At 49.3% G+C, this 23919-nt stretch overlaps 1 protein-coding gene across 1 annotated transcript; it reads left to right on the top strand.

Annotated features, from left to right (window-relative positions):
- Positions 1-460: 460 nt before the first annotated feature.
- On the top strand, positions 461-22002 carry PRAG1 (PEAK1 related, kinase-activating pseudokinase 1; the record flags this gene model as incomplete). Its single annotated transcript, XM_080638961.1, has 5 exons — positions 461-796; positions 2555-4392; positions 13415-13572; positions 16881-17620; positions 20965-22002. The coding sequence occupies exons 1-5, from the start codon at positions 512-514 to the stop codon at positions 22000-22002; spliced, it is 4059 nt and encodes a 1352-aa protein (XP_080495087.1). The 5' UTR covers positions 461-511.
- Between the last annotated feature and the right edge of the window lie 1917 nt (positions 22003-23919).

Here is a 23919-nt window from a genome sequence, read left to right as displayed (position 1 = left end):
ATCTCCAGTCTTTTTATTTTCCAGAGGGAGGATGTCACTTTGGAGGCAGGAATTTTTCCTGCCTGGCTTTGCTTTGTGGGGCTGTGAACAGCTATTTCCAAGACCTCTTTCCTTTACCCTTGATCTAAACCTTGCACGAGGCTGGTTATGCATGCTCATTAAACAGGGAATTAAATCACATAGGAATGCTGCCTGCTTGATGTCTTCTCTATTACAGAGCTATGCTTAGAAGTCGAGGCTTTTTAAGTGATTGTGTGGGCTTTCGCTAAGTTGTGAAAAAAGCCTTGTAAACAGTAAGCCTTTGTGTAAGGCAGAGTTAGTGTAATTATCACCTGTCTTACTAAAAATCTTCCCATTTTGGGGCATAACCAAACTAATCGGACAGTGTTGTACTTTTCCAGATAACTAGGTGATCCTTAAGAGCGGCTCTGGGGAGCAAACGCAAGATGAGCGGCGGAGGACAGTGCAGAAGACGCAGAGGGCTCTCGGTCTGACCCACGAGGATTTGAAGATGTCTGCGTGCAGTGACTTTGTGGAACACGTTTGGAAGCCTGGCTCCTGCAAAAACTGCTTCAACCCAAAGAGTTCCCATTGGCCGCAAACACCCCCAGACGTAGGAGCTTGTGCCGTGCTCCCGAATGGAGGTAGGACCAAGCCTGAGAGCCCTGCATTGGAAGACGAAGGTGTAAACACTTCTCCCTTCTCAAAGCCAACAATTGCCGTGAAGCCAACTATGATAAACTCAGATGTTTCTGACTCGTGGGCGGATGTGAATATGAATGCAGATCTGTCACAGGTAATGATTAATCCAGTCAAACATGACTTCCCTGTAGTTACCTCCCCTCAGGAGTGCCAGGAATATCTGTTTAAACCATTTCCTTCCCTTTGTTTTTAATTCTGGTCTTGACTCAGGTCTTTAAGACATATATTGGCTTGTCAAAGTACCTTTGGCTGAAGCTGAATGAGCTGTTGCTCACGAAGCATGTGCAAAGGAGCTTAAATATGTGTTGTTTGTTTAGGTACTTCCGGATTGTAAATGAGGATGTAGGTTAAAGTTATTTTCCTGGGGAGATGTACTGGAAACAAGCCCTGTCAGATTGCAGACAGTGCGAACTGGTTCTATGGTCCTCATGGATGAGGAAGAAAGTGCCCTACCTTCCTAGCCCAGCTCTCTGGGGTCCTAAGCTCTGCCAAAGCAGTAATGCCCTCTGGGTATAGCACTGCTGCCAACCCCAGTGCTTTGAGTTGCAATCCAGATAAGTAGTTCATATCCCTGACCAGCTGATAACAGCACTGCCCGCTGAAACGTGGGCTGTGCCACCCTGCCCGCCGTGTAGGTATGCTCTGTCTCCCACCCTTGCCCTAGAGGAGTGTCAGAGCTCACAGCTCTCTTCTTAGCCTCCCACTGGTCAACCTTGCTTTCCTTCTGGGGGTACGGGGCACATGAGCACAGGCTGCCATCACTGGTGAGGTTCGATCTGTGTGTGCGGAGTTGTCCCCAGGCTAAGTGTTGTGCTGTGGGAGAAGGCTCTGCCACCCTGGTATGGGGGGATTGTTTTGCAGGCACGAATCAGGCACTCTGCCTCACCCAACTCCTCCCTTGGCAAGCAGGATAGATCTCCCTCAAACTTTTTTTTGGTGGCCTTTCAGTACCTCAATTTCAATAATTAATACATATAATAATTAATTTCAGTACCTCAAGGGGGCTACAAGAAATCTGGAGAAGGACTTTGTACAAGGGAATGTAGTGATAGTTCAAGGGGTGATGGCTTCAAGCTCAAAGAGGGTAGATTTAGATTAGATATAATGAAGAGTTTCTTTACTTATGAGGGTGGTGAGGCACTGGCACAGGTTGCCCAGAGAAGTTGTGGATGCCCCATCCCTGGCAGTGTTCAAGGCAAGGTTGGAGGGGGCTCGGAGCAACTTGGTCTAGTGGAAGGTGTCCCTGCCTGTGTCAAGGGGCTTGGAACTTGATGATCTTTAAGGTCCCTTCCAACCCAACTCATTCTATAATTCTATGAAATGAAGAGATTTTGGATATATTTCCCCACCTGCTTCCCAGTCCTTGGTGCTGAGCATAGCCAAGTTGCTATCCCAGGATAACCTGTGATAGCCTGTGTCTGTGCTCCGGAGTGGAACTCCAGAGCAGCAGTGTGAAATGAAATGAAAATAAGCAGAGAGAGGTGCAAATATTCCTTCCCTCTGATTTTTTTTTTCCCCTAATTGCACGGTGATTCACAGACAGGATGACAGGTTGGACACGTTTCTGGCACGGAACCCATTGAAAGAGAAAGGAGAGTGCCTTATTTCAGTGCATTGCCATTGATGGTAATACAACGATTGCAGATGCTCCAGGAAATAGGACAAGTGTAGGTTAAGTGGAAAAGGTTGTCAGTAGTTGTTGGTGGGCACAGAGCAAAACAGATGATGAATGCCAGAGGACTTTTTTGCAGAGCTGAGCTGTTTTTATTGTTATTATTATTATTATATTAATTTCTCTTCCATTTTGCCTATGCACATCCTGACAGCGCACTTGTCTCTTTGGCCCGTGCAGGTCAGCTGGGGCATGGTTTCTGGCAAACAGCTCCTTCTGAAATCAGGAGATGCGCAGCGGATCTGCCTTGACAGTTTTGGCAGCGGAGGTGTGAGAAAGCCCTTCCTTCACAACCCACCCAGCGACTGCTTGTCTTGCCGTCCTCCTAGCTACTCCATGGTGGGCTTGCGCAGCTTGGAGAGTCACGTGGAGAGAAATGTCTCCATCCACAGCCTGGTGCTTGTGGGTGAGGTGGGCAAGCAGGAAGACAGAGCCAAAGAGAAGTTTGCCGTGCCGCATCGTGCCCCGTGCCCTAGTCTGTCTGTCTTGAGGGACAGAAGCACTGCAAACCCCAACAGAAACCCTTCTTCCCAAGCCAGAGAAGGAGCAGCACTCCCCTTGGAGGGTGACTGTGGTCACCTCTCCTCCAGCTTTGAAAGCGAGGGGGGCGAGTACTGCTCAATCACGGAGTGCCACGGAGAGCACCCTGTCTCGTGGGAGCCGCGCTGCGTGGAGGGGAAGGGCACCCGGTGCGGGAAGGAGGGCTCCGCTCCATGCGGATGGAGGCAGCGGGATGCTCCCGAGATTCCCAGGCCAAGTGGCAGGGCGGTCAAGTTCACTGACGAGGAGTGCAGAGCTGTGAATGTGGCCTTCTGCATCACGAAAACCCAGGGTGATCATCTCCCCTTTGCCCTGTGTTCAGAGAGGAAAAAGCTGGCTTTCCATGCCGAGCCTGCTGCCCTCCCTGAGAGCACAGGGAGCAGCAATGCAGCTGCCTTTGCTTTGTCCCCAGAGGATAACGACTCACCTCTCCCTGGAGAGCCCTCTGTCACTGAAGGCCCCCGGCCTGAGGGTTCAAGCACCCCTCAGCAGGCTCTGGTGGAGCCGCAGCGTCCTTGTCTTGCTGAGCCAGCCCGCAGTGATCCCATCTATGCTGAGAGCACCAAGAGGAAGAAGGTGCAGCTGAAGACTAGTGGAGGACAGGCAAAAGCAGAGAAGCTGGCCCGCAGCACTGGCAAGGAGCAAGCTGATGGGATATGGAGGGATGGCAGCTGGGTTTTAGGTGGTGAGAAGGAATACCAGGACTCAACTGGCCAGGTGGCAGCCAAGATAACTATAATGACGGCACACACTGAGGATGATCACAAGACAATATTCCTCAGCAGCCCTGACTCAGCAGTGGGAGTTCAGTGGCCATGTATCAGCCCTACTTCCCACCCTGATTTTGGGACTTCATCACCTGTCATTGAGCACGGAGAGATTTTTCAAGCATCTGGAAGTGAAAACAGCACCAGATTTCATCTGGCAGCTCCTGCCAAGGCCTCAGTTACTGAGAGCCCAGCCATTCCCCCAAAGATGTCCCGAAATGGCCAGCCGGGCAGCGAGGGGAACCGTGTGCCCCCGGTAAGCTCCCATGTGGCAAGGCTTGGTGATGACAACAGCCATGATGGAGCTGGTGTTCAGCTGCTGCCAAGGAGCCATACGGATACAGGCACCTTTGGGGCGTCCCCTTCTCTGTGCACTCATGTCAATGGGGTCTCTGTGGAGGAGTCCAGCAGAGCCCTGGCAGGCTCATCCTATGACAGGAGGCAGAAATACTTTACTCCAACATGGACCAAGCAGTGCCGGATAGAGGAGGAGGAGGAGCGGGAGGAGGAAGAGCAGGAGCTCTCAACCCACCCGTGGGCAGTAGGAGCTGAGAATGGAAGAGCTGGGGCTGACCTTGTGGATGACAACCCGATGCTGGAGAACCAGGCTGGGATCAGCAAATCATCATCTTTCTCCTTTGATTTCCCTAAGGACAAGAGTAATGGAGTGGAGTTTGCACCGCCGCCGCCGCCGCCAAAAAAGCAGTCCAGGTACAGCCTTGTGAGTGTGCGCGTGCTGGTCTATTAACCACTTGTAATAGGGATGTTTGCTGCAAGGATTCATTTTCCAGGAGATGCTTCCCATTCTTTTTTGTCTTCTGTTCAAAGGTGGGCTTTCAGGAGGGTGGGAGGTGACTGCACGGCTGAAAAACTATTTACCTTTTTACTCCAAAAAGCTGTCAGATCTTTGCAAGTCCCAGTTTGAATGCTGTGTGTATTTGCAAAAGCCCTTCAGGGCTGCAAGGTGTAGCCTGGGGTCCCAATATTAAAATGAGAACAAGGTCTGCACTCAGGATGGCTGGTGTTTCCCAGGTCAGCTTCATTCTGTCTCAGCACAATTCCTTCTCGTTGAATAGGATAGAAAATCTGGGGTTGTGAGCAGCTACTGTAGGTAGAACAGGGCAACTTCTCTTGGTGCTAATAGCTCTGAAATCCTCGTTTTCAGTTTGGCTCTAATGTCTTTCGGCTTTCAAGGTTAACTCTTGAAGATGCAATTTCCCAGGGAGGGCTCCTTGCCTGCAAGCAGGTAACTGGAGCTTGCCCAACATGCGCTCACGGTGTGCGGGAGCTGCTTGGCTTGAGGCAGCCTCCCCCTCCCAGCTCTCCTGAAGTCAGGTTTGCACGCAGGGCTACCGCAGGCCCTAGAAAACAAACGTGAATGAGGGAGAGCTGTCCATCTGGGAAGGAAGTAGCTCTGTGAAGCAACTGAAAACCCAGGCTTCCGATACTTTGTGTGCATTCAGTGTCTGCAGCTGTGTGTGTCACCAAAAAAAAGGGGAAAAAATGAAAAGGAAATCGGCAAAGAAAAATTTATTTCCTTTCCATGCAACTAATGGACTAGGTTGTCTGTGCATACCGGGGAAGGATAAGTCTCACATTCTGTGGTGTCCTGTATTTGCTTTATTGCGTGTTTTCAGTTTCATTACCTGACTGTGCATTGCACAACAGATTTGACTTCAGCTCCTTGATGTAAAAGTTCACAGAAGAAGGGATGGATGCTCGGAGAAGAGCACCCATGTCAATGAGTCACGAGTGCACCCAGCACTTGCTCTTGGAGTCCATGGTCAAGCTTATGCATAGGCCTCTGTGACTTCCAGGTTGAAGCTGTGGTTGAGTTGGCCTATCCTATGTCTGTTCTCATACTGAATTGTCAGTGTTTTAGAGATTAGCTAGCCCAAGGAACTAGTGTTTTCAGTTGACCAAGTGGTGAACAAATTAGGTTCCTCAAGGAAAGGGAAAAGGTGAATGAGAGGTTTTAGTTCTTAATGCTGGGCTTCCTGCTGTGCTGCTGCATGTCTGCTAGAGTGAGAGGAAGGAAAAAGTCCACAAGCAACTGAGCACACAGTGAGCTTTATTGCCTTTAAAAGCAAAGAGAACAGTAAGATGTGCTTAGCTTTGATCCTGTGATCTTTCCTCCATGGCTGCTGCCACTTGTTGTCTCTTATCAGCCTGTGGCTTGGGGTTGCATTCATCACATGTAGCATTTCAAAGACCTAGCAGAGACGAGATGATGCTATTGAGGCGTAGTCATTTAGGAAATGCCTAGCTGCCTGGAGAAAGTCCTCTGGAACTTAATTCCTTCCTCTATGGAGCAGAGGTCACTGGGTAGGCCAGAAGGGTGGTGGCACTCAAACTCAGCAATATGTTTCCCTGCAACATCTTCCACTTGCAGTGCTGGGACCTCCTTCCACTCACAGAGGAAAGAAAGCCCTCTCTGGGCTGAGGGCAAAGATGCTTCCCTGGCAGAGCTTGGAGTCTCCTTTCTGCTTTCATGAGGGCTGGGAATGGAGGCAAGGGGCTCCTTGATGTGTCAGGGTGTCCCCTTGGCTGGGTGACTTGGACCAGCTGTGCTCCAAAGCAGGAGCATGCCCTGCTGTTGCCTTCCATAAGGAGTTACAACAGTCTGTCCTGAGGGGTGTGGAACGTTTTCTTCTCTTTGGAGGGGCTGTTTCACGCTCCTGGTGTGATCTGGCTTTGCCAACTGTAATGCTGCTTCTGAGTCATGCTGAAAGCATCTGTGTGCTAGAAAGCCTGTGTGAAAATAGGCAGGGACGCTAAGGTCAGGGAACAAGTGGTATTGATGGTCACGATCAGGATCCCTGGCATAAACCCTGCCAAGTGGTTCAGGTAGGTGATGGCATTGTTACCCCCTGTGGCTGTAGGCCATGTGTTGTGCTGCATGTATTTGCCTCCTAAACACCTTGATAGCTGCAGCTGAGCCGTGGGGCACCTTACTTAAAGAGCACAGCCCTCCCTCCGGCTACCAACCCCCTGCACCGCCAGCCCGAGCAGCAGTTTCATCAGATGGCAGGTTTCACAAGACGTGAAAAGCCAGCTGATTGCTTTGTTTGTTTGCTTTGAGGGTGCTCTTGTTTTCATCTCGAGCGTGGCTTCTTTGAGCATGTTGATGCAGGAACCAGGGTGTTGTTACCTGCATGTGATGGTGGGAGGGATGGCTACATGCACAACTGCTTAAAATCACCATAGCAGGATTGCGTTACCCTGGGCAGTCATTGCTTGCAGCTTCGGGTCATGACATGGCTCTGACATGGTGCTGGGGGAGCATCTCCTCTCGCCCTCCTGGGCTGCAGCCAAATGCCTTAAGAAGGGAGGAGATCTTATACACAAAGATAACTCTGAGATATATCCATACTCTCCTAGGCCGGGGCAGTCTGTGGATATGTCCTTGCCTGTAATGGAAGAACTACCAATACTTATGTTACGCTTACGTAGTCCTTGACACAGACAGAGCACCTCAGCACAGCTGGAAAGGCTCCTTTTAGGTATGGATGGAGATGAAGCCAGTGTAGACCTGGTTGTGACACAGTCTTGGGGCTTGGGACTTAGCAAATCAGGGTTCATGTCAGCTGCAGGGAAGTCATGTAACCATCCTTTTTCTTCTAGATCTCAAGGCGCAGCAAAGTATTTGTTTGCATGCTGGAAAATGAAGCCTGCCTGATTGACTTTCCTAATTAAACTTAATTGCTTATTTTAAAGAGAAGGTGCATGTGTGTTCAAGCTAGTTTTAAAGCAGAGAAGGAAAAAGCAAGTCTGTATATTTTGTTTTGTTCACCTTGGCTCTAACAATTAAAAGGAATAAAGTTTTAAGAGGGTAGATTCCTGCCAGGCACTGAGGGAACTCTGGCTTTGCAGTGAGCTTCTCTTAGGATGGTGGAAGGAATGATTTTAGGGATTTTGAAAATTGGCACAAAAAATGAAAGTGATGAATTTGTGCCTGTTTCATCCTATGTAAAGCTACTCTGTACCTCTTGCAGCTGTTTCTTCATACAATCCTTTTTTTCCTGCTTGTTTGAAAGACTATAGATATTTAAGGTTTGTGTGGTCTGAAATGGAATGGAAAGTGAGCTTCATTACAAGAGACTGGAAGGGGAAGATGGTGGCTGGTCTTATTCCAAAAGCTAGGAAGATAGTTGGCTAAGGAAAGGGCTCACCAGGGGAACTGGGATCCCCAGGAATTGTATGTGCAATGATGATTTAAAGATTCTTCGTTGTGAAATGCTCTAGCGTGGCCTTCAGTTTCTTGGCACGAGGAATGAATCTTTGCTGAAATTTATGTCTCTCTTATTCAGAGGGTCAGGCTAAATGATCTTCACGGTTCCTTCTAGCCTGCAAAGCCTTGATGGTAATATATTTCATGCGCCTCAAAGGAAGGAAACAGCGATGCTGTTTTGCATCTCACGCTGTTGGCTCTTGAGCTGGTTTTATCATAATTAATGCCAGCTTCCAAAGGCAGCGCCACAAATAGCTTCTGAAATATGCTGAATGTGCTTGCTTGGGGTAACAAAGGTGTACAGCACGGCACATCCCGACACCTGCCGTCGCTGAAAGCACAACACAAATGAGCGTGAGCTGTGCCAAGACTGCATGTTACGGTGCTGCTGCTGCCACTGCCGCTTTTCGCCAGAGGGATCACAACGAGAGCATTGCAAAAAAACAACCAAGTTGGGAGTTGGATCACCAGGAAAAGAAGCAGGTTTGTTCCTTGCTGGGGAGGTGGTGCTGGCTGGTGGGACTGTGATGTGTTCTTTGCCAGGAATCGGTTTGTGACAGAGCACCTGAGATGGAATATTCCCTGTTCCTTACCATTCCCGAGGCAGCCGTTTCTCTTTTGGAGCTCAGTGTCAGGGTTTAACCTCTAACTAAAGCAGACTGGCCACATGGAGCTGCTGTCTCAATTACAGACGCAATCGGAAGTCATCCATGTCCCAAGTTCTGACCGTCCTGTCCATGACAGTGGATGACAGCAGGGACTTGTCTTGTCTAGGACAAGCCAGATTTTTTACTTTAAAAATAATAAATAATAATAATAAATAAGAAATTGAGTGGAGTCTATTTAAATACATAAATAAGTAAATAAAGAAAATAAAGAAGGGAGGATATGGCTCAAGCAGGAGAGAGAATCACACTCCAGGACAGGGAGGGAATATACCTTTTGGATTCCTCCTGTGTTGCTTTTTTTTTTGTCCAAAACTAATTGGGCATTTCTCATGCTGCTTCTGCCAGTGGATATCTTTTTAATGGTTGTGATTTATCAGTCCATCTTTTGGGAGAGTTTGTTTCTTTTAAATGAATGTCATTTGCTTTTCTGTGTGGCTCCTATTCTTACCACTTAAAAAAGCGGAGCTGGAAATGAGGTGGTTTGTCCTCTTTACCACATTGGAGCATGCAGTGATTTAATTTTTGACCCATCTACTGTCTTAATTCTGCACCTTACCTGAATTTTCTGTTGCACCTCCAGACTGAAAACCCTTGTTTCAATTTGACCTGCACTACATAAAACCTTTTTGGTACAGGGAGGAGCCGCACAGTTCCCTGGACAGAGCCAGGAGAGTTTCAAAATCCTGCCTTTCGCTCACCTCGATTTTGGTTTCTAAACATTTGCCAGCTGGTAGCATAAGGATAAGTGCAAATCCAAGCCTCAATTGTTGTAAGCTGCTGTATGCAGGTTTTTAACTGCCCTGTGCATCTGGGAGAAGATGCTGGAAAAAACAGCAGCGGAGGGAGGAGGAAGATGTAATTATTCACATTTCGTGATAGACAAGCATATGGTACAACGGTGCTTCCTCTTGTGTAATAATTATGTCCAGCCATGTGTTGTATTTGATGCTGTAATGCAGTCTGGCTTTCTTTCAGTCTGCATTTATTTGGGGAAGGGGTGTCCTGTTCACATTGTCACCAGACCTCTCCCGGACCGTGGTTTGGTTTGTGGCGACGTGTGAGTGGTTCTCTGCTCTCCTCTGCTTCCTTCCCCTGTTGCATGACTTAAAAGCTCAACATCTCTGTTATCTGTTCAGGTCCTGCCATCTGTGCTGAGGGGGAGTGATCCCTCCTGCCAGCACAGCAGGCACAGAAACCCCTGTGATAGGGCTGCAGAGCTGGTGCTCCTTGTGACCAGGTCTGTGAGCAAGGGAGAGGTGCTTTCCAACATCCTCCACTGCTGCTAATAGGCTGTGTATGTGTGGTGGCTGCTGAAATGGAGCAAGGGGGAGCATTCTCCACTCTCCAGACCGCTCTGTCCCTCGCACTTTTGGAAGGTAACCAAGTCTCCATGTCAAATCTCAGGCAGGAAATTCAAGCCGAAGGCATGCCTGGAATCTGAGGGATCCCTGGGGCGGTTACCCCAAGGCACATGTGTTTGCTGCACTTAGGAGAGCCATGCTTTGGTGCCCATATCCATTCTCTGTCTCTGAGAAGTGCAAGGTGTGCAGTCAGTAGTGCTGGAGGCCCACAGCAACATCAGGTAGAACCCCAATCTGTTAGGAAATGCGAGATTAAACACATGGCTACTCGAACATGAATTGTGGGAAAGGCAAAGCACTCCCTGGTGAGAGATGCGATGTGGGGCACGGCAAATGACCCAGGTCCCTTTGTAATGTTACAAGCCCCCCACACTGGTGGGTTTTTGTTTGGTTGGGGTTTTCTTTTGTTTTCTGTTTGTTTTTTGGTTTTTTTTTTTTCGAAGACCACTATCTTTCACCTTCCTTCATTTTAGGCGGGGCTGTGGGAATCGTGTGGAAAGCCAGCTGGATGAAATTGTTTAGGATGAGAAAACTGGGGAACAGTGAACGGGAAGAGTTGCCTGAATTTGCCAGCGCGTTGCATAGAGGATGTTGAGTAATTGAAGTGTATTTAAAGCCACCACAGTAATTTGGAGAGCTGGAAATCCTGTCTTTTTTGGTGACTAGGTTGAGAGAGCTGACTCCTGTGACCTGTTTTTTATGCACTGGCACGTGAAGGAGGCTCTGCTGCTACTTTTGAAGGTGCCATTTACATTTAAGGTGCTGAGATTGGATTTTTTTTAAATGGAGGTAGATTAACCACTGCTACATCTCTCTGGAGGGAAGTGGAGCCCATGGATGTTAGGAAGCTACAGTGGGGGCAATCCCAATGATTCTTTCAGGTTTAAGATGGGTTGATGCTCTTTATTTCCAATCTTCTCTGGTAAAAAGAGCAAGAGAGGAGCATAGCCACCTCTGCCCTTGCTGTCACGCATGGCAGAAGGAACGCTAGTAAAGAAGAGGAGGCTTGTGTTAGCTGTAAATCAGGATCCCGCAGGCTCTCGCAGTGATGAGCTGTTCTGCTTTGGGGTGGAATTTTACTGAACTGGGAGAGTTTGACCCCATCGAGTGTTTTCAGTCATTCTTTGGGATAGTGGCCGGTATGTCAATCTGTGGAGGCTGCAGCCCGGGCTTCAGGCAGCCCATAGGAAAAGAGGGAGATGTAAAGCAGCGATATTTCCAGGCGGCATTAGCTGGCCCGGCTGTAACGTCTGAAACAAGAGCAGGATGTCGTTTAAGCGGCAAACAATTTCTATTTCGGTGTGCCTATTCAGGAACTGCATTTTACATAAGTCACGGCGGCGCGGAGAGGAAACGGGGCTCTCTGTGCATCCGACTTCACCGCGGCGCTGAGCTCAGCAGAGGCAGCAGCCAGCATGGTTCTGGCAGGCGCCGCATTGCTCCCAGGTTGCTTGGAGGAATAGGTGTGGCTGTGTGCGGTGGACCTTGGACCCCGCCAAGCAAAGTCCCATCTCTCTCTGAGTGCGGGAATGGTAAGGCAGCTCTGTGCGTTTGGGTTTAAGTGATGGGAAGGAAACAGAAATGCACCAACTTTCCGGGGGGGGGGGGGGGGTGCGGGCGGTTGGGAAAGGGAGGAATGTGTTAGAAAACCTCTCGTCTGTGCAAATGGAGACCAATGCTGGTGCAAAATCTTCTTTTCTTATGGGTTCAATCGCTTTCTTGGCTCTCCCCAGGTCAGAGAGTGCACCCGCGCAGGTGTTCACCCATGCGCTTTTTACCCCCAAATTACTAAAAGTTTAACATCTGAGAAAGTTATAGGATAAATATGTATCTTTATATATATATGTGGATATTTATATGTGTATACAAAATTGAAGACCAGTTGGTTGCTTTCAACAGCATCAACCATAACAGAGCTAAAACCCTCGGTGTGTTTGTCTCACTTTCCCTCTGTCTCTATCTTCCAACTGTCACTTGTGTGGCGCATTGCAAAGTTCTGTAAATCACGCCCAGGAGGCTTGAGTGGTAAATTCATCACTGGTGCAAGACCAGTGTCTCTGCCGAGTTCTACCTGAGGTGGTTTTTACAGCTTTGCTTTCATCACCGCCTGAATATTTTTAGACTGAGGCTGCTCAGGCAAATGAGGAAGTCTGGCAGAAGTTTCTTCCGGGCTTCTCATGCACTCTGCTCTCCATGTGGTGGTGTGGACATGAGAGTAAGTGCTTTGTCTGGATGGGGAACGAAACGGTTCTCAGTCTTCAAATAGAAGTCGCTCGTGGCATCTGCCGTGCTTGGGGGTTGTGGAAGAGGAGGGATCCCGTGCACGTGAACAGCGTGCCACAAGAAAACGGTCTTGCGCGTCTTTTGTTTGTCTTTCTCAGCAGCCATTCAGCCTCCTGATTAGGAAACACCGGATACCTTCCCGCAGGACAGCTGATGGAAGTCCTTTTTCTTTTCTTACGAGTCTGCCACTAACCTTTTCACATTCTTGATCAACAACGTGTTGAATTCTATCAGCAGATTGGCAGTTCTACTGAAAAAACATGGACTGATAGCCTTCATCTGCTGGATGATAGAGTCTGAACTGTACCAAGCTAGGAGGAGTCTTGGTGCCCTGATGTGCTGCCTGGTTTCAACAGTTTCTGTTGTTTTCCAAGGAAGCTAAAATTAAGAAAATGCAGGGGAAATTCTTTATCTTAGTGAAAAGTTCTGCTTGCCTACAACCAATCACTTGAACTGTGACCTGGCAGGTTACGAGTCCAGTTTATGGTTTGTTTATTTATTATTTAAATAGAAGCTGCATGGAAAACTGTAGCTCTTGCATTAAAAGCTGCATGGTAGGTCCTGAGTTGGGCAGACACTTGTTTTCTGCAAAGGCACTTCTTCTTTTCAGGGTATTAGTTGTTACTGTGATGCACTGAGGAGACAACAGCTGCTGGGGATGGACCTTTCTTCCACTTATGTCTCCACCATGAAGGAACTGGGTTCTGACACCCAGCCTCAATCTGCCCTTCTGTAAAGGGATGAAGGAAAAGAGGGATGTGATGTCACTCCCTTCTTTTGAGAACTTTACTGAAGGCAAACACTGGTGGGTCCCCACTTCCCTGTGATGGTAGCCAAGATGGGATGTGGTCCAGGACCCAACATGTGCTAGGTAAAGAAGTCACACACTGGGGCTGGGTGCTGTTGGCTCAGTGCGCTCTCTCTGCTCAAGCACAGCTGGTTTGGCATGGGGGGCTGGCATGGGGGCTGCAAGCCCACAACCTGCTCAGTGTCAGGGAGATGTGACCCTTGGGTGCCAGAGAAAGAAGAAAAGTGCACAGGAGTGAGCTGCTGTGATGTACAAGGCTGCACAGTGTCTGCATGGATGTGCAGAGACCAAGGCTGTTCTCAGCTTGAGTTTCCGTGCACAAGTGCGTGCAGGATATCTTTTGCGATCTGTCTTCTGATTCTTCTTTTTCCACTCTCTCTAGGCATGCTCTGAAAATGAACTCAAATAACGCTGAGTTGGAGAGGGTCAGCAACAGCTCTGCCGAGAGCCTCAGCCCATCGTTCAGAAGCGTCCACGTCAGCTTCACAGCTGGCTCCAGTGACAGCCTCGACTCAGACACACAGACTGGCAGCGATGGCAGTAAGTGACCATTGGGAGAGGTAGCACTGGACCTGAGGAAGGAGTTACCTCCATCCCGAGGCCCACTACTGGGGCAGCATCCTCAAAGCAGAGATCGTGAGAGTCCGATCACCTAGTTCGCTCAGCAGCCCTTCACCTTTCCACTTCTCCTACCCTTCTGCCTCCTAATGCACTCAAGATGAATGTGACAGAGTCAGGCCAACATTGTGGGCTTTTCCCTCTTTCATTTGGCAAGTGCCAAAATTTTTCATCCTGTAGCTCTCCTCTTCTCTGGATAAAACCTCTATTTGAAAGCAGTTGTAGTTATCCTGCTCATGCTTCATACATTGCACGAGGTCACAGGTAGCCCTACCATAGAACGTCCTTCGTAGATTTGAGGAGTGCCAGAAGGAGTCTTGTGTGAGAAGTGATCTCTCCCTCTCATTGTGTTGCCAGTTATTTCTTGAAGGGGAAAAATCTGCCTGCACTCGTTTAACTGAGATTAAAAAATACTTACTATGAAGTCACTTTTTTCATCAGTGCGTAACTTAGACATGCACTAACGTGTTCAGCAGCTCAGAAAGTATTTCCTTTGCAAAAGCAACCTTCGTGTAGTGGAAGTTCTGCCTTTCCAAGAGCAACAATGTGCAGCAATAAAATTAAGAGCCAGGGCTCTGGAAACTCCATTTTTCCACCGCTAACTTGGAGCCTGAGAATAAAACTGTGCCAGGAAATTGTACAGGGAAAGAAAAACTCACATGTGTTGGATCTTTACTTGCTGGGCACAGAAGCAATTTGCTGTCCAAAGTGATATTGGACAAGAAAACTTCTCTGCCTCCACTAACAGGAGCAACTGTTTCAACTCATCTTGGGAAAGCTGAGTTTTTAAGTGAATAACCCAAATGCAATTTTTCTTGCTGATGCAAGCAAGAAGCTGTGCAGTCACTGAGTGAGGTGAGCTCCAATTAATTGCTTGTGCTGTCAGATGTTAAAATATAAGGGCGGGGGGGAAGTTTTTAAGCCCTTGACAGGCAGAAGGACTCTATGCTGAAGGTGCAGAGCAATGGTAGGAAAGTTGTGAAAGGTTTCTATTAGTTACCCTGTGCTTGGGGCAGAGCCCAGCCCCACGTGAATAAAGGTAAGAGCAGTTTAGCATTTGCTGGCCAGGCATGTGGACCAGTTGCCAAAGTTTCCAGTGCTGACGTTTGTTCCGTAAGACTCTGTCAAGTAAATCTTGCCTCTTGAAACAGGGATTCAGCTGCATGTCCTGGCAGAGATGCTTTTGTTGAGTTGCTTTTGGGCCGCATGCTGAAGAATTTCTCTTGGCTATATCCTCTGTCAAAGCCCCTGGGACTGGAAGTGGCAAGAGATGCCATGCTGAACGATCCCTGCCTGTGGCTTTTGACAGGGTTTTAATGGAGGGGATCTTTCCCATGGACCTGGCAGGGTACGATGCAGATGTCTGGCTTTCACTAAAGCTTGGGGCATGCATCTCTGTTGAGCTGTGAGCTCCACAGTTAACTGTGCAGCCACAGAGCAGCTGGAATTGGAGAGCAACTGGGTGTACAATGCAGGCAGACACCTGGAGCAGGGGCTCAACAGGAGGCAAATAGCTTGGCACCCAGGAACAAGAGCAAGAGAGACGTGTGCCGATTCACAGCATTTCTCACAGAGCTCTTTCTAAGCATGTTGTCAGAAATGGGGTGCCAAAACTGTCTTGCTTGGGAAACTCATCATCTGCAGAGGGTGAAATTGGTGCTGCTCATTCCTGGGGTGTGACTCAACACTGCTGCTTAGGATCGGGTGTACTGCAGCAGGAGTGTACAGCCAGTCTTAGCAGTGGAGGGGACAAACGAAAACGGATGTCATGCTACCAAACTCTGGTGGAGAAGGACCAAGACAGGTCATGGCAGCGTCTGTGGTCTCAGGTGGTGAGCAGCTAGCAGGGTCTGCTGCTCTGGCACAGTCGGTATGGCTTTGAGCTGCATGTGACATGCCAGGACAGGCTGGGAGCTCAGGGATCTGTGCCCCTGCACTTGAAAGAGGTTGTGCATGAGAGCTGGTGAGTCACTAGGGTTGTGATGGAGACAAGTGCCTGTTTCAGGCTGACGTGAAACTGCCCCAGGGCATTCCTGTGTTGCCAGCAGAAAGCTACTGTGAGTGAGGAAGTGCCTGCTGGCATCTGAACCCTCACCAGCAGGATGGCTTGCTACTGCTCTGCAGCTTTGGAAGCTGGGTTCAAAGAAAGCAGTAGGTCCCACTATCTGCTGAGCTTGCTTGGAGCAAAATCCCATCATACATCTTCCAAGGTCTACACTTGCATGCAATATGTTAGGAGAGCTCAAGTTTATCAAGAGTCCTGCCTGTCATTCAAGTGGCATAGAAAATTCCCTGAAATAATTATGTCTCTTCTTTTAATTTCCCCTGCAGACCCCTCCACTCCTTATTCATTCTGTCTCCATGACCTGAAATTATTGCTATTTATTTCAATGTCAAATCATCCTTTTTTTCCTTTCCTTTCCCTTTCTTCCATGACATGCAACTGTATTACCTGTCTCCAGTCTGGCTGGGATAGCTAGCTGAGATGAGCCAGCTATCCCAGCCCAGTCCATGTGCAGATGGCATGTGAAGCTGCTTGGGGTTTAGTGGTGTGTAGTAGGGCCATGCTGCCCTCTGAGCAAAGAGGTCCGGCAATAAGCTTGGGCACAGGCAGTGAGGGGGAGGCCAGATTTTTGCAGGAGGATGGACATTGCCAAAATCCCGAGCCTTGCCCAGTGACTCTTACCCAGTGTGAGGCAGAGAGACAGGTTCAATATTCTGCTTGTGCTGCTCTGGTACGGCTGGAGGGCCAGAGCTGTGTAGCATGAGTCACTATCTCCTTATCACGCTATGGCGCTGAAGCACTGGGTGGCAGCTTCCAGGTGAAACATTCAGGCTGTTTAGAGATTGTCCTTGTATCCGGAGTGCTTCGTTCTTACCTCCCTGTGGATGACATCACAGCTTAAATATTTACCCTCTACTAGCATTTTACTACTGTGTATGCAGCTCCTAGGGGAGCGGTTTGGGGGGGGGGGATGGAGATTTGCATACTGCTTTGCAAACCTGCTATATTAAACCAGATTAAACCCTAACCCCTTCAGTGAAGCTTTGCAGTTGCGAATAGATGAGGACCGTGCGCTGGGGTTAGATGTAACCTGGCTTGCTGCTTTATTCCCAGCCAGGACCCTGGGAGAAGTAGCCTGTGGGGGTGGCTGGGACATGGAGGGGGAACTGTGCTTCCAGCCTACAAGGGACACTCATGCATCTTCTTGTGTGTCGCTGTCTCCTAGGGCACTCCTCTGAGCTGAACCCCTCACCTCCTCCAGCTGAGAGCCAAGTGTTTCCCCCTGTCCCTTTCTTTCCTGTCTCCGCTGAGGATGGTCCCTCCTCTGCCGCCAGCTGCCCACCCCCTCTGCCCCAGAAGAAGACTGTGAGCAGAACAGTGTCCTCTCCAGATGGCTTTTTTGGAGGACAGGCATCTTCAGGTAGAGCAGCTGATGCTCCCAGCCCCAGGCTGAATGTCAGCCACTCCGAGACCAATGTCTGCCTCCGCGAGGAGCCTCCCTTCATCCACCCAGCCAGCCTGGGGGGCCGTCCTGGCGCCTTCTCCTCTTCTGAGTCCCTGGAGAAAAGCTCCAAAGGAAACAGCTACTGGGGCTCAGCCTCTGCTAAGAGCACCGGGGCCTGTGTTCCCAGCAGAAACCTCCAGTCCCTTTCCTCCTCGCAGCTCAGTGTGTCCAGCCAGATGTCATCGGGCTCCAGCCTCCAGCTCCACAACCTCCTGAGCAATATCGACAGCAAGGAGGGGGTGTACGCCAAGCTGGGGGCCCTCTACGCTGAGTCCGTGCGCCGCCTGGTTGCCAAGTGTGAGGACTGCTTCATGCGGGAGCAGAAGAACGAGCTGCACTTCAGCGAGAACAACTGGTCACTCTTCAAGCTGGCGTGCAACAAGCCCTGTTGTGACTCGGGGGATGCGATATATTACTGTGCCACCTGCTCCAAGGACCCTTCTACCACCTATGCTGTGAAGGTAAGCCCCAACTCAGGAGGTATCCGGGTATACCTCCATCTTCCAGTTGGGAGGATGGGGCAAAGAGATGCAGGATCCAAGGCCGCTTGGGGGTCCTCTGAGCTGGGACTGAACCTTTTGAGCTTCTTTTTCTCCCTTTCCGGTGTATGGATTCGAATGAAAGAGTGGGAAACAGATTCAGTGGTACACCTTTGAGACGCACCATCAGCACACAGTGGCCTGTTTTCTCTGCGTGTCTTTCTCACAGGTGAAGTTTGGCAAGCAAAACCCTTTCCAAAACTGACGTTTTCCCCCCGCTGCTTGCAAAGGTTAATTTGGAGTAGTTTTAGTTGTAACAAATGCCATTCAGATGCATATTGCTGCAGAGTAGTAGGGTCTGAAACCCAACCAGTTTCTCTCTAAAAATATCTTTGTGCAAATACTACATTGTAAACTCAGAGGCATTCGCCTCTGATGACACAAGCTGATGAAAGGCTTTTCAGAAGACAGCATTTTTGTCTCTGCCTGCCTTTTAAGTGGAAGGTTTGACCCAGAAACCATGTGAGTGCTTATATGATCTTGAAACTACAGGCATTAAGACACTGCAGATCTCAATTAAACAATGTGAGGCTGACCTAGACGTGCTGTGTAAGGTCAGGTCTGAAATATTTTTCTGTAACTGTGTGAAATCCACGTTTGAAATGGAAACTTGAGGTGCAATAGTTCAGCTCTTTGAAACCTGGATAAGTAAGCTTATCCAGCCTGTTCCATGGACATCCCATGGATTTTGGGTTCTTGACCCATGTTCCTGTTTGAATACAGAGCCTTTAATTTCTATTCTGACTTAACCCTAGGGACATCTCATTGCTGCTTACTCTTCAGGCTGTTTTCAAAACCTAAAGTAATTCCCCGAAAAGCACTGTCAGAGATGCATTAAGCAAAGGGAAAAAAGAAAGAATCTCTGCTGAATCGTTTCAACTATTATGAACCCCAAGGGGATGTTTTAAAACCAGTTCATAGTCTAAAGTAAGTACAGTTAACCCAACGGGGGGGGGCCTGTAAATAACCAGAATGGAGTTAGATGGGATCTTGCGCCAATACCCCTAGTCCAGCACTGAAAGCTGCAGCTTCTTTTGTGTGTTATACCTAAATCCATCGTAACTTTCCCCCTGGAACCTAAGAGTTGTGTGGTCCTTTTCAATCTACGGTTCCCTGTGGCACACCCCCCACCTTTGCTCTTGCCTGCCATGTTAGGTGGGGTTCAGAGGCTCAGCTCTATGGCTGTAGTGCATGAATTCTTGCCAAGGCAGAAACAGCACATTTAGCCTATAAATGGGACCGCACTCGAGTCCCTGCCTGTGATGTGGGCTTACTCTGCACTCTTGGTACACTGCAGAGTGCCTTAACAAGGCCAGAACCAGCCCAACGGGGCCGTACTTTGCACCAGCATGAAGTGAAGTTGTGTCTGTGTTTACACATGTGCATGAGTACACTCCCTGCAATGTTCCTGTGTGCACCCTTCCTTTTGGTAGCTGAAGTAGAGAAAACTGTGAGCCTTTACAACTGGGTGATTCCCAACTGCCCCTCCTGGCTTCTGGTGTAATTTCCTGGCATGCAACTGATCACAGGCCTGTTGTTAAAGTTGGGCTTCGAGACCTCAAAGTGGGCAGAGGGTTTGACTCGAGCCAAGGAGTCTGCTGAGGAGCTGGAGCCAGGGTTTGGGCTATGCACAGCCAAACACAGCTATGTATAAAACAGTTAGAAGGAGCCAGAGTTACATGAACTGGCTTTAGAGGAATTAAGTCAAGATACACTCCACGCCTTGGCTTCCTTCTTCCACTTAACAGACGTGTGACTAAGCCAGCCCCAGGCTCCTCCTTGGAGCTTGCTGCATGGGAGATGCCTCTGGTGCAGCCAAAGTCATGAAGAATGGCTGGCTGGTGAAGATCGCCCTGTCTTTCTTTGGTTGCAGTTACTCTTCTAGAGGCTCACAGGAGTTCCTGCCCTTTTCCTAAGGCTTACACATCTTCGCTATGTGGGGAGGAACAAGCCGGCTTGTTCCACAGAGGGCTGGAAGGCCTCCTCCTTTGGGGACCTTCTGCGCCTTCCTGCACCTCACTGTCCTCATCTGCAGTCTGCCTAGCTCTCCAGAGCTTGTCTTTCCACAAAATAAGCATGCAGCCATGGCAGGGTATTTTTGTTTAGAAAAGCGAGGACAATAAGGATTTGAAATGCCCCATCTCTGCAGTATTGTCTCAGCTGAGTGAATTACCTGCAAATGCCTGGATTGAAACCCTTGCTAGAGGAACACAAAAGCAGCCCACTTCTCCCGCTCCTCTCTATTCTTGCATTTATTTTAACTCGGAGGCAAAATTGATTTCTTGCCCGATTTTGCACACATGCTATGACTGGCAGTGGCACGCTCCAGGGTTTGAAACCTTTTATGCTGAGTTTCAGCCTGTTGCTGATTCCTGTGGGTGAGATATAAATACATCGCTAAATAAAAGGGTGGGGGGAAAGAACCCCATGTATAATAGAAATGCCAGAAGGCCCCATAAGCTAATGGATCCTCCTATAATAAACCTGGGTTTGAGTTTGTTTAGTCTTTAATGCAGTCATAAAGCTAAAATACGGAACAAAATTAAGATAAAAGTCATGTGGGTTTAGGAGAGTCTAGATTATAAAATGCTTTTATTTTCCTTGAGTTTGCTGCACTCTCACCTATTTCCAAGCCTGTTGTTAGCTTCCACTTTCTCTCTGGTGTTTTTTCCCTGTGCTGATAACTACAGCTTGTTGCTGGTTTCCCTTTGCCATTGATCAGGGGTTTGGGAGTAATTGCTGATACAAGGAAGTGGAGTGGTTGAAAAAGATATGAAAGTGGCTCCAGGGACCAGAGAAGGGTTAGGTGGGAAGAAAGTGCTGGAGTTCTCTGTCCACCCCTTGCTCCCTCACTTCAAACAGGGCCACCCTTGCAGCCACGTCACATGGCATGGGGCCTCATCCAGGCAAATGCTAACCGTGATCTCCTGAGGCAGGAGGAGGAGGCAGCACATCTTCTGCCACAGGCTTTACTTTTCCATCTGCAGAATGCCGTTTGGGTTGCAGGTGGGAATCTGGATGATGTCATGATGTCAAAGCTATGTAACCCAGACATCTGGTTGCTACAGGTGGGGTGTTGCAGGACAAGAAAGATCCTCAAGCCATGAAATACTTTTAAGGACTAAAGGGACCAATGTGCACCCGGCTTCTAGTTAGTGATGTCTTCCTTAGAAAATCTCACCTTAGGAACCCATCTCTCAATTTCTGTTCTCTGCCCTGTCTCTGTCACTGACTGATGAGGCTCTTCTTTTGGTCTCTCCTCACAGATTTGTAAAACCCAGGAGTCCAAGGTGGCTGCTTCGTACTGCAGCCCTGCAGTGCCAGTCCACTTCAACATTCAGCAGGACTGTGGGCATTTTGTGGCCTCTGTCCCCTCCAGCATGCTGCTGGCCTCAGATGCAGGGAAAGGCATGCCTGGGGATGGCCTCCATCCCTCCCGCACTGCCAGCGAGCACGACTGTGTGGTGGTCATTACCCGAGAGGTGCCGAGCCAGACCACTGCCGACTTTGTGAGGGACTCGGTGACGTTGCACCAAGCCAAGCCAGAGCTGTACGAACGTCGTGTTTGCTTCTTGCTCCTCCAGCTCTGCAACGGCCTGGAGCATCTCAAAGAGCATGGCATCATCCATCGTGACCTGTGCCTGGAGAATCTCCTGCTTGTCCCCTGCAAGCCCCCCATGAGCTGTGTGAAAGCCAAAGACGACAAACACTTACCCCGGCTCATCATCAGCAATTTTTTGAAAGCCAAACAGAAGCCAGGAACTGGAGACTCCAAACTGAAGAAGAGTCAGGCCCGGCTGGCCCCGGAGATCGTGTCTGCTTCTCAGTACAAGAAGTTCGATGAGTTTCAGACTGGTATTCTCATCTACGAGCTGCTGCACCAGCCGAACCCCTTTGAGGAGAAGGTGCACCTCAGGGAGCAGGAGTACAGCCCTGAGGACCTCCCTGCTCTGCCCAGCCTATCCATCTATTCCCGGGGGCTTCAGCAGCTGGCACACCTTCTACTGGAAGCGGATCCCATCAAGCGTGTGCGGATCACTGAGGCCAAGCGGATGCTGCAGTGTCTGCTTTGGGGGCCCCGGAAAGACCTCACCGAGCAGCCCCTCAGCCACGAGGAAGCCCTCCGCCGCGTGCTTCAGAACTGGGTGGACATGAAGCGTGCCCTGCTCATGATGAAGTTTGCAGAGAGGGCTGTGGACACGGAGCGGAGCATTGAACTGGAGGACTGGCTGTGCTGCCAGTACTTGGCATCTGCTGAGCCAGCCTCCCTCTCACACACATTAAAGCTGCTGCAGCTGCTCTGACCTTGGATGTGGCTCAGAGGCAGCGGAGGACTCCTGATTGCCTTGTGGCTAAAGGTACACAGCCCCTTTGTATGTGAGAGGTTTGAATCTTAGCTGCGAATGCACGTCCAGCTCCTGCCCCGCACTCCAGTGGGAGTGCACGAAACCTGTTCAGGACCCTCAGCACCGTTAATCTGTAAGCAGGGAAAACTGGGAACCTACCCCTATTTTGGGGGATTTTTAGATTATTTTTTTTTTTTTTTGTATGTTAAGTCTGTGGACTAATAAACTGCTGCCTGCGTGTGTGCATGTTCCTAAAGAACCCAGCGTACTGGAGTTGATTTCTGCGCCTTTGGGACAGTCCTCTGGTCCCTGTTCCACCTAAAGCATCAGAGCCTTTTTGCCTGGGAACAGCACCGCTCTCCAGAGTGGGCAGCAGGGATGAACTGCTGCTGCTCCTCCTGGGGAGCAAGTGCAATTCCTGTAATGCTCCTTTGCAAGGGAGAACCAGGAGGGGCTTTCAAATGGGGTTTGGAATCCGTTTGGCTTCTCACTTTAAAACAAAAAAAATGCTGCTTGTTTCTGTGTATCAGCTGTATTTTCCACTGTGGGCAATTCAGTATCAGCTGCCTATTACCTTGGTTGGTTACTAATAGAGCATGGCTTTCCTGTCTAGTGGTTCAGCTGTGCTGGCTGTTGATTGAAAGGGTGAGACACAGCCCAGGATCTGGGCCTGTTCATGAGGATGATGCTGCGTGCTGGGAATTACCCCTTGTAAAATTAATGAAAGGGAAAATCCCCAATTCACCTCCAAGGCCTGGTAGGGGGGGAAGTCAGGACCAGGTTGCTTTGCTTTCCTCATCCCTCTTGTAATTCACCTGTCCCTTGTGTCTAGCATTTATTTAACCCCTTTAGCAACAGATAAACTGGCATGTGAAAGGCCAGTGCCACTGGCCTGTGGCCTGGGAGGGTCTTACTGCTGCAGGTGTTGGAATTAGAAATGCATAGAGCTGGATGTGCTGCAAACTCACTCCTCCAACAGATGCAATGCAAGAGCAGCTTGATGGAAGATGGAGAAGTTGGCCTGGCTCCCTCCAGCCACTTTTCTTCCATCCAGACGTGTAGCAGCCACTCAGCTTTGTAAAGTGGCTGTGGTGCTCCTCGGAGACTGGCTTTACGAAAGGTTGTGGGCTGCTTTTACTCTTCAACCCCAACACAAAGCAGAGATGAACGGCCCTGTGCCTGGCACCAGTTCGGCAGCCCTTGGAGAAGGACACATGAAGAGAGCCAGGCATCAGCTTAGCTGAGACAGGATGTCACTAGCGGAGCTGCTCCCCTCTCAGCTCCAAGCAGGTATAAATTCACAAGCGCTTTCCTCCAGCCTTGATTCACCTCCAGATCAAGGCTGCTCTCTCGGGGGAATTTTAATTCCCCAGGTTTTTTGACACTTCATGCACTTTCTGTGAATCTTTTCCAGTCTTCTCATCTGGAGTATTTTATCTGTTTGGCTATGGTTGCCGCTGATGGGAGGGGATGGGTTCCTTGGCTGGGCACCCATTTGCAATGAATTTCCCCTGATTCCCTCAGGCAGGAGGCTGCGCAGGTCCCTGCCTGCTGAAAGAATGTGGGATGGCTCCAACTGTGGCCGTTGGGGATTTTTGTTATACACCACCTTTCTTGCATCTGACTCTTGGGTCCATTTGCCTCCAGCAGAGGTGGCAGGAGCCATCTGGCTTGGGAACCACTGTCCTGTGGCCCATCCTGAACACATCACCTTGGAAAGTCTGGCCCTGGCTTGCTGCATGTGGTTTCACATGGTTCAGCAGGGTGATGAAACAGCTGGAGAACCTGCCTGAAGGAGCCCAGCATGTTGTTCAGAGATAAGATGTAGCGATGACTCAGTTTCTAAGCATGGAGGCAGGAAGTGTGTTGGAGGTA

Source organism: Psittacula echo, assembly GCF_963264785.1.
Source record: "Psittacula echo genome assembly, chromosome: 1".
In the NCBI taxonomy this organism is placed as follows: domain Eukaryota; kingdom Metazoa; phylum Chordata; class Aves; order Psittaciformes; family Psittacidae; genus Psittacula; species Psittacula echo.
This window is presented reverse-complemented; position numbering and strand designations above follow the sequence as displayed.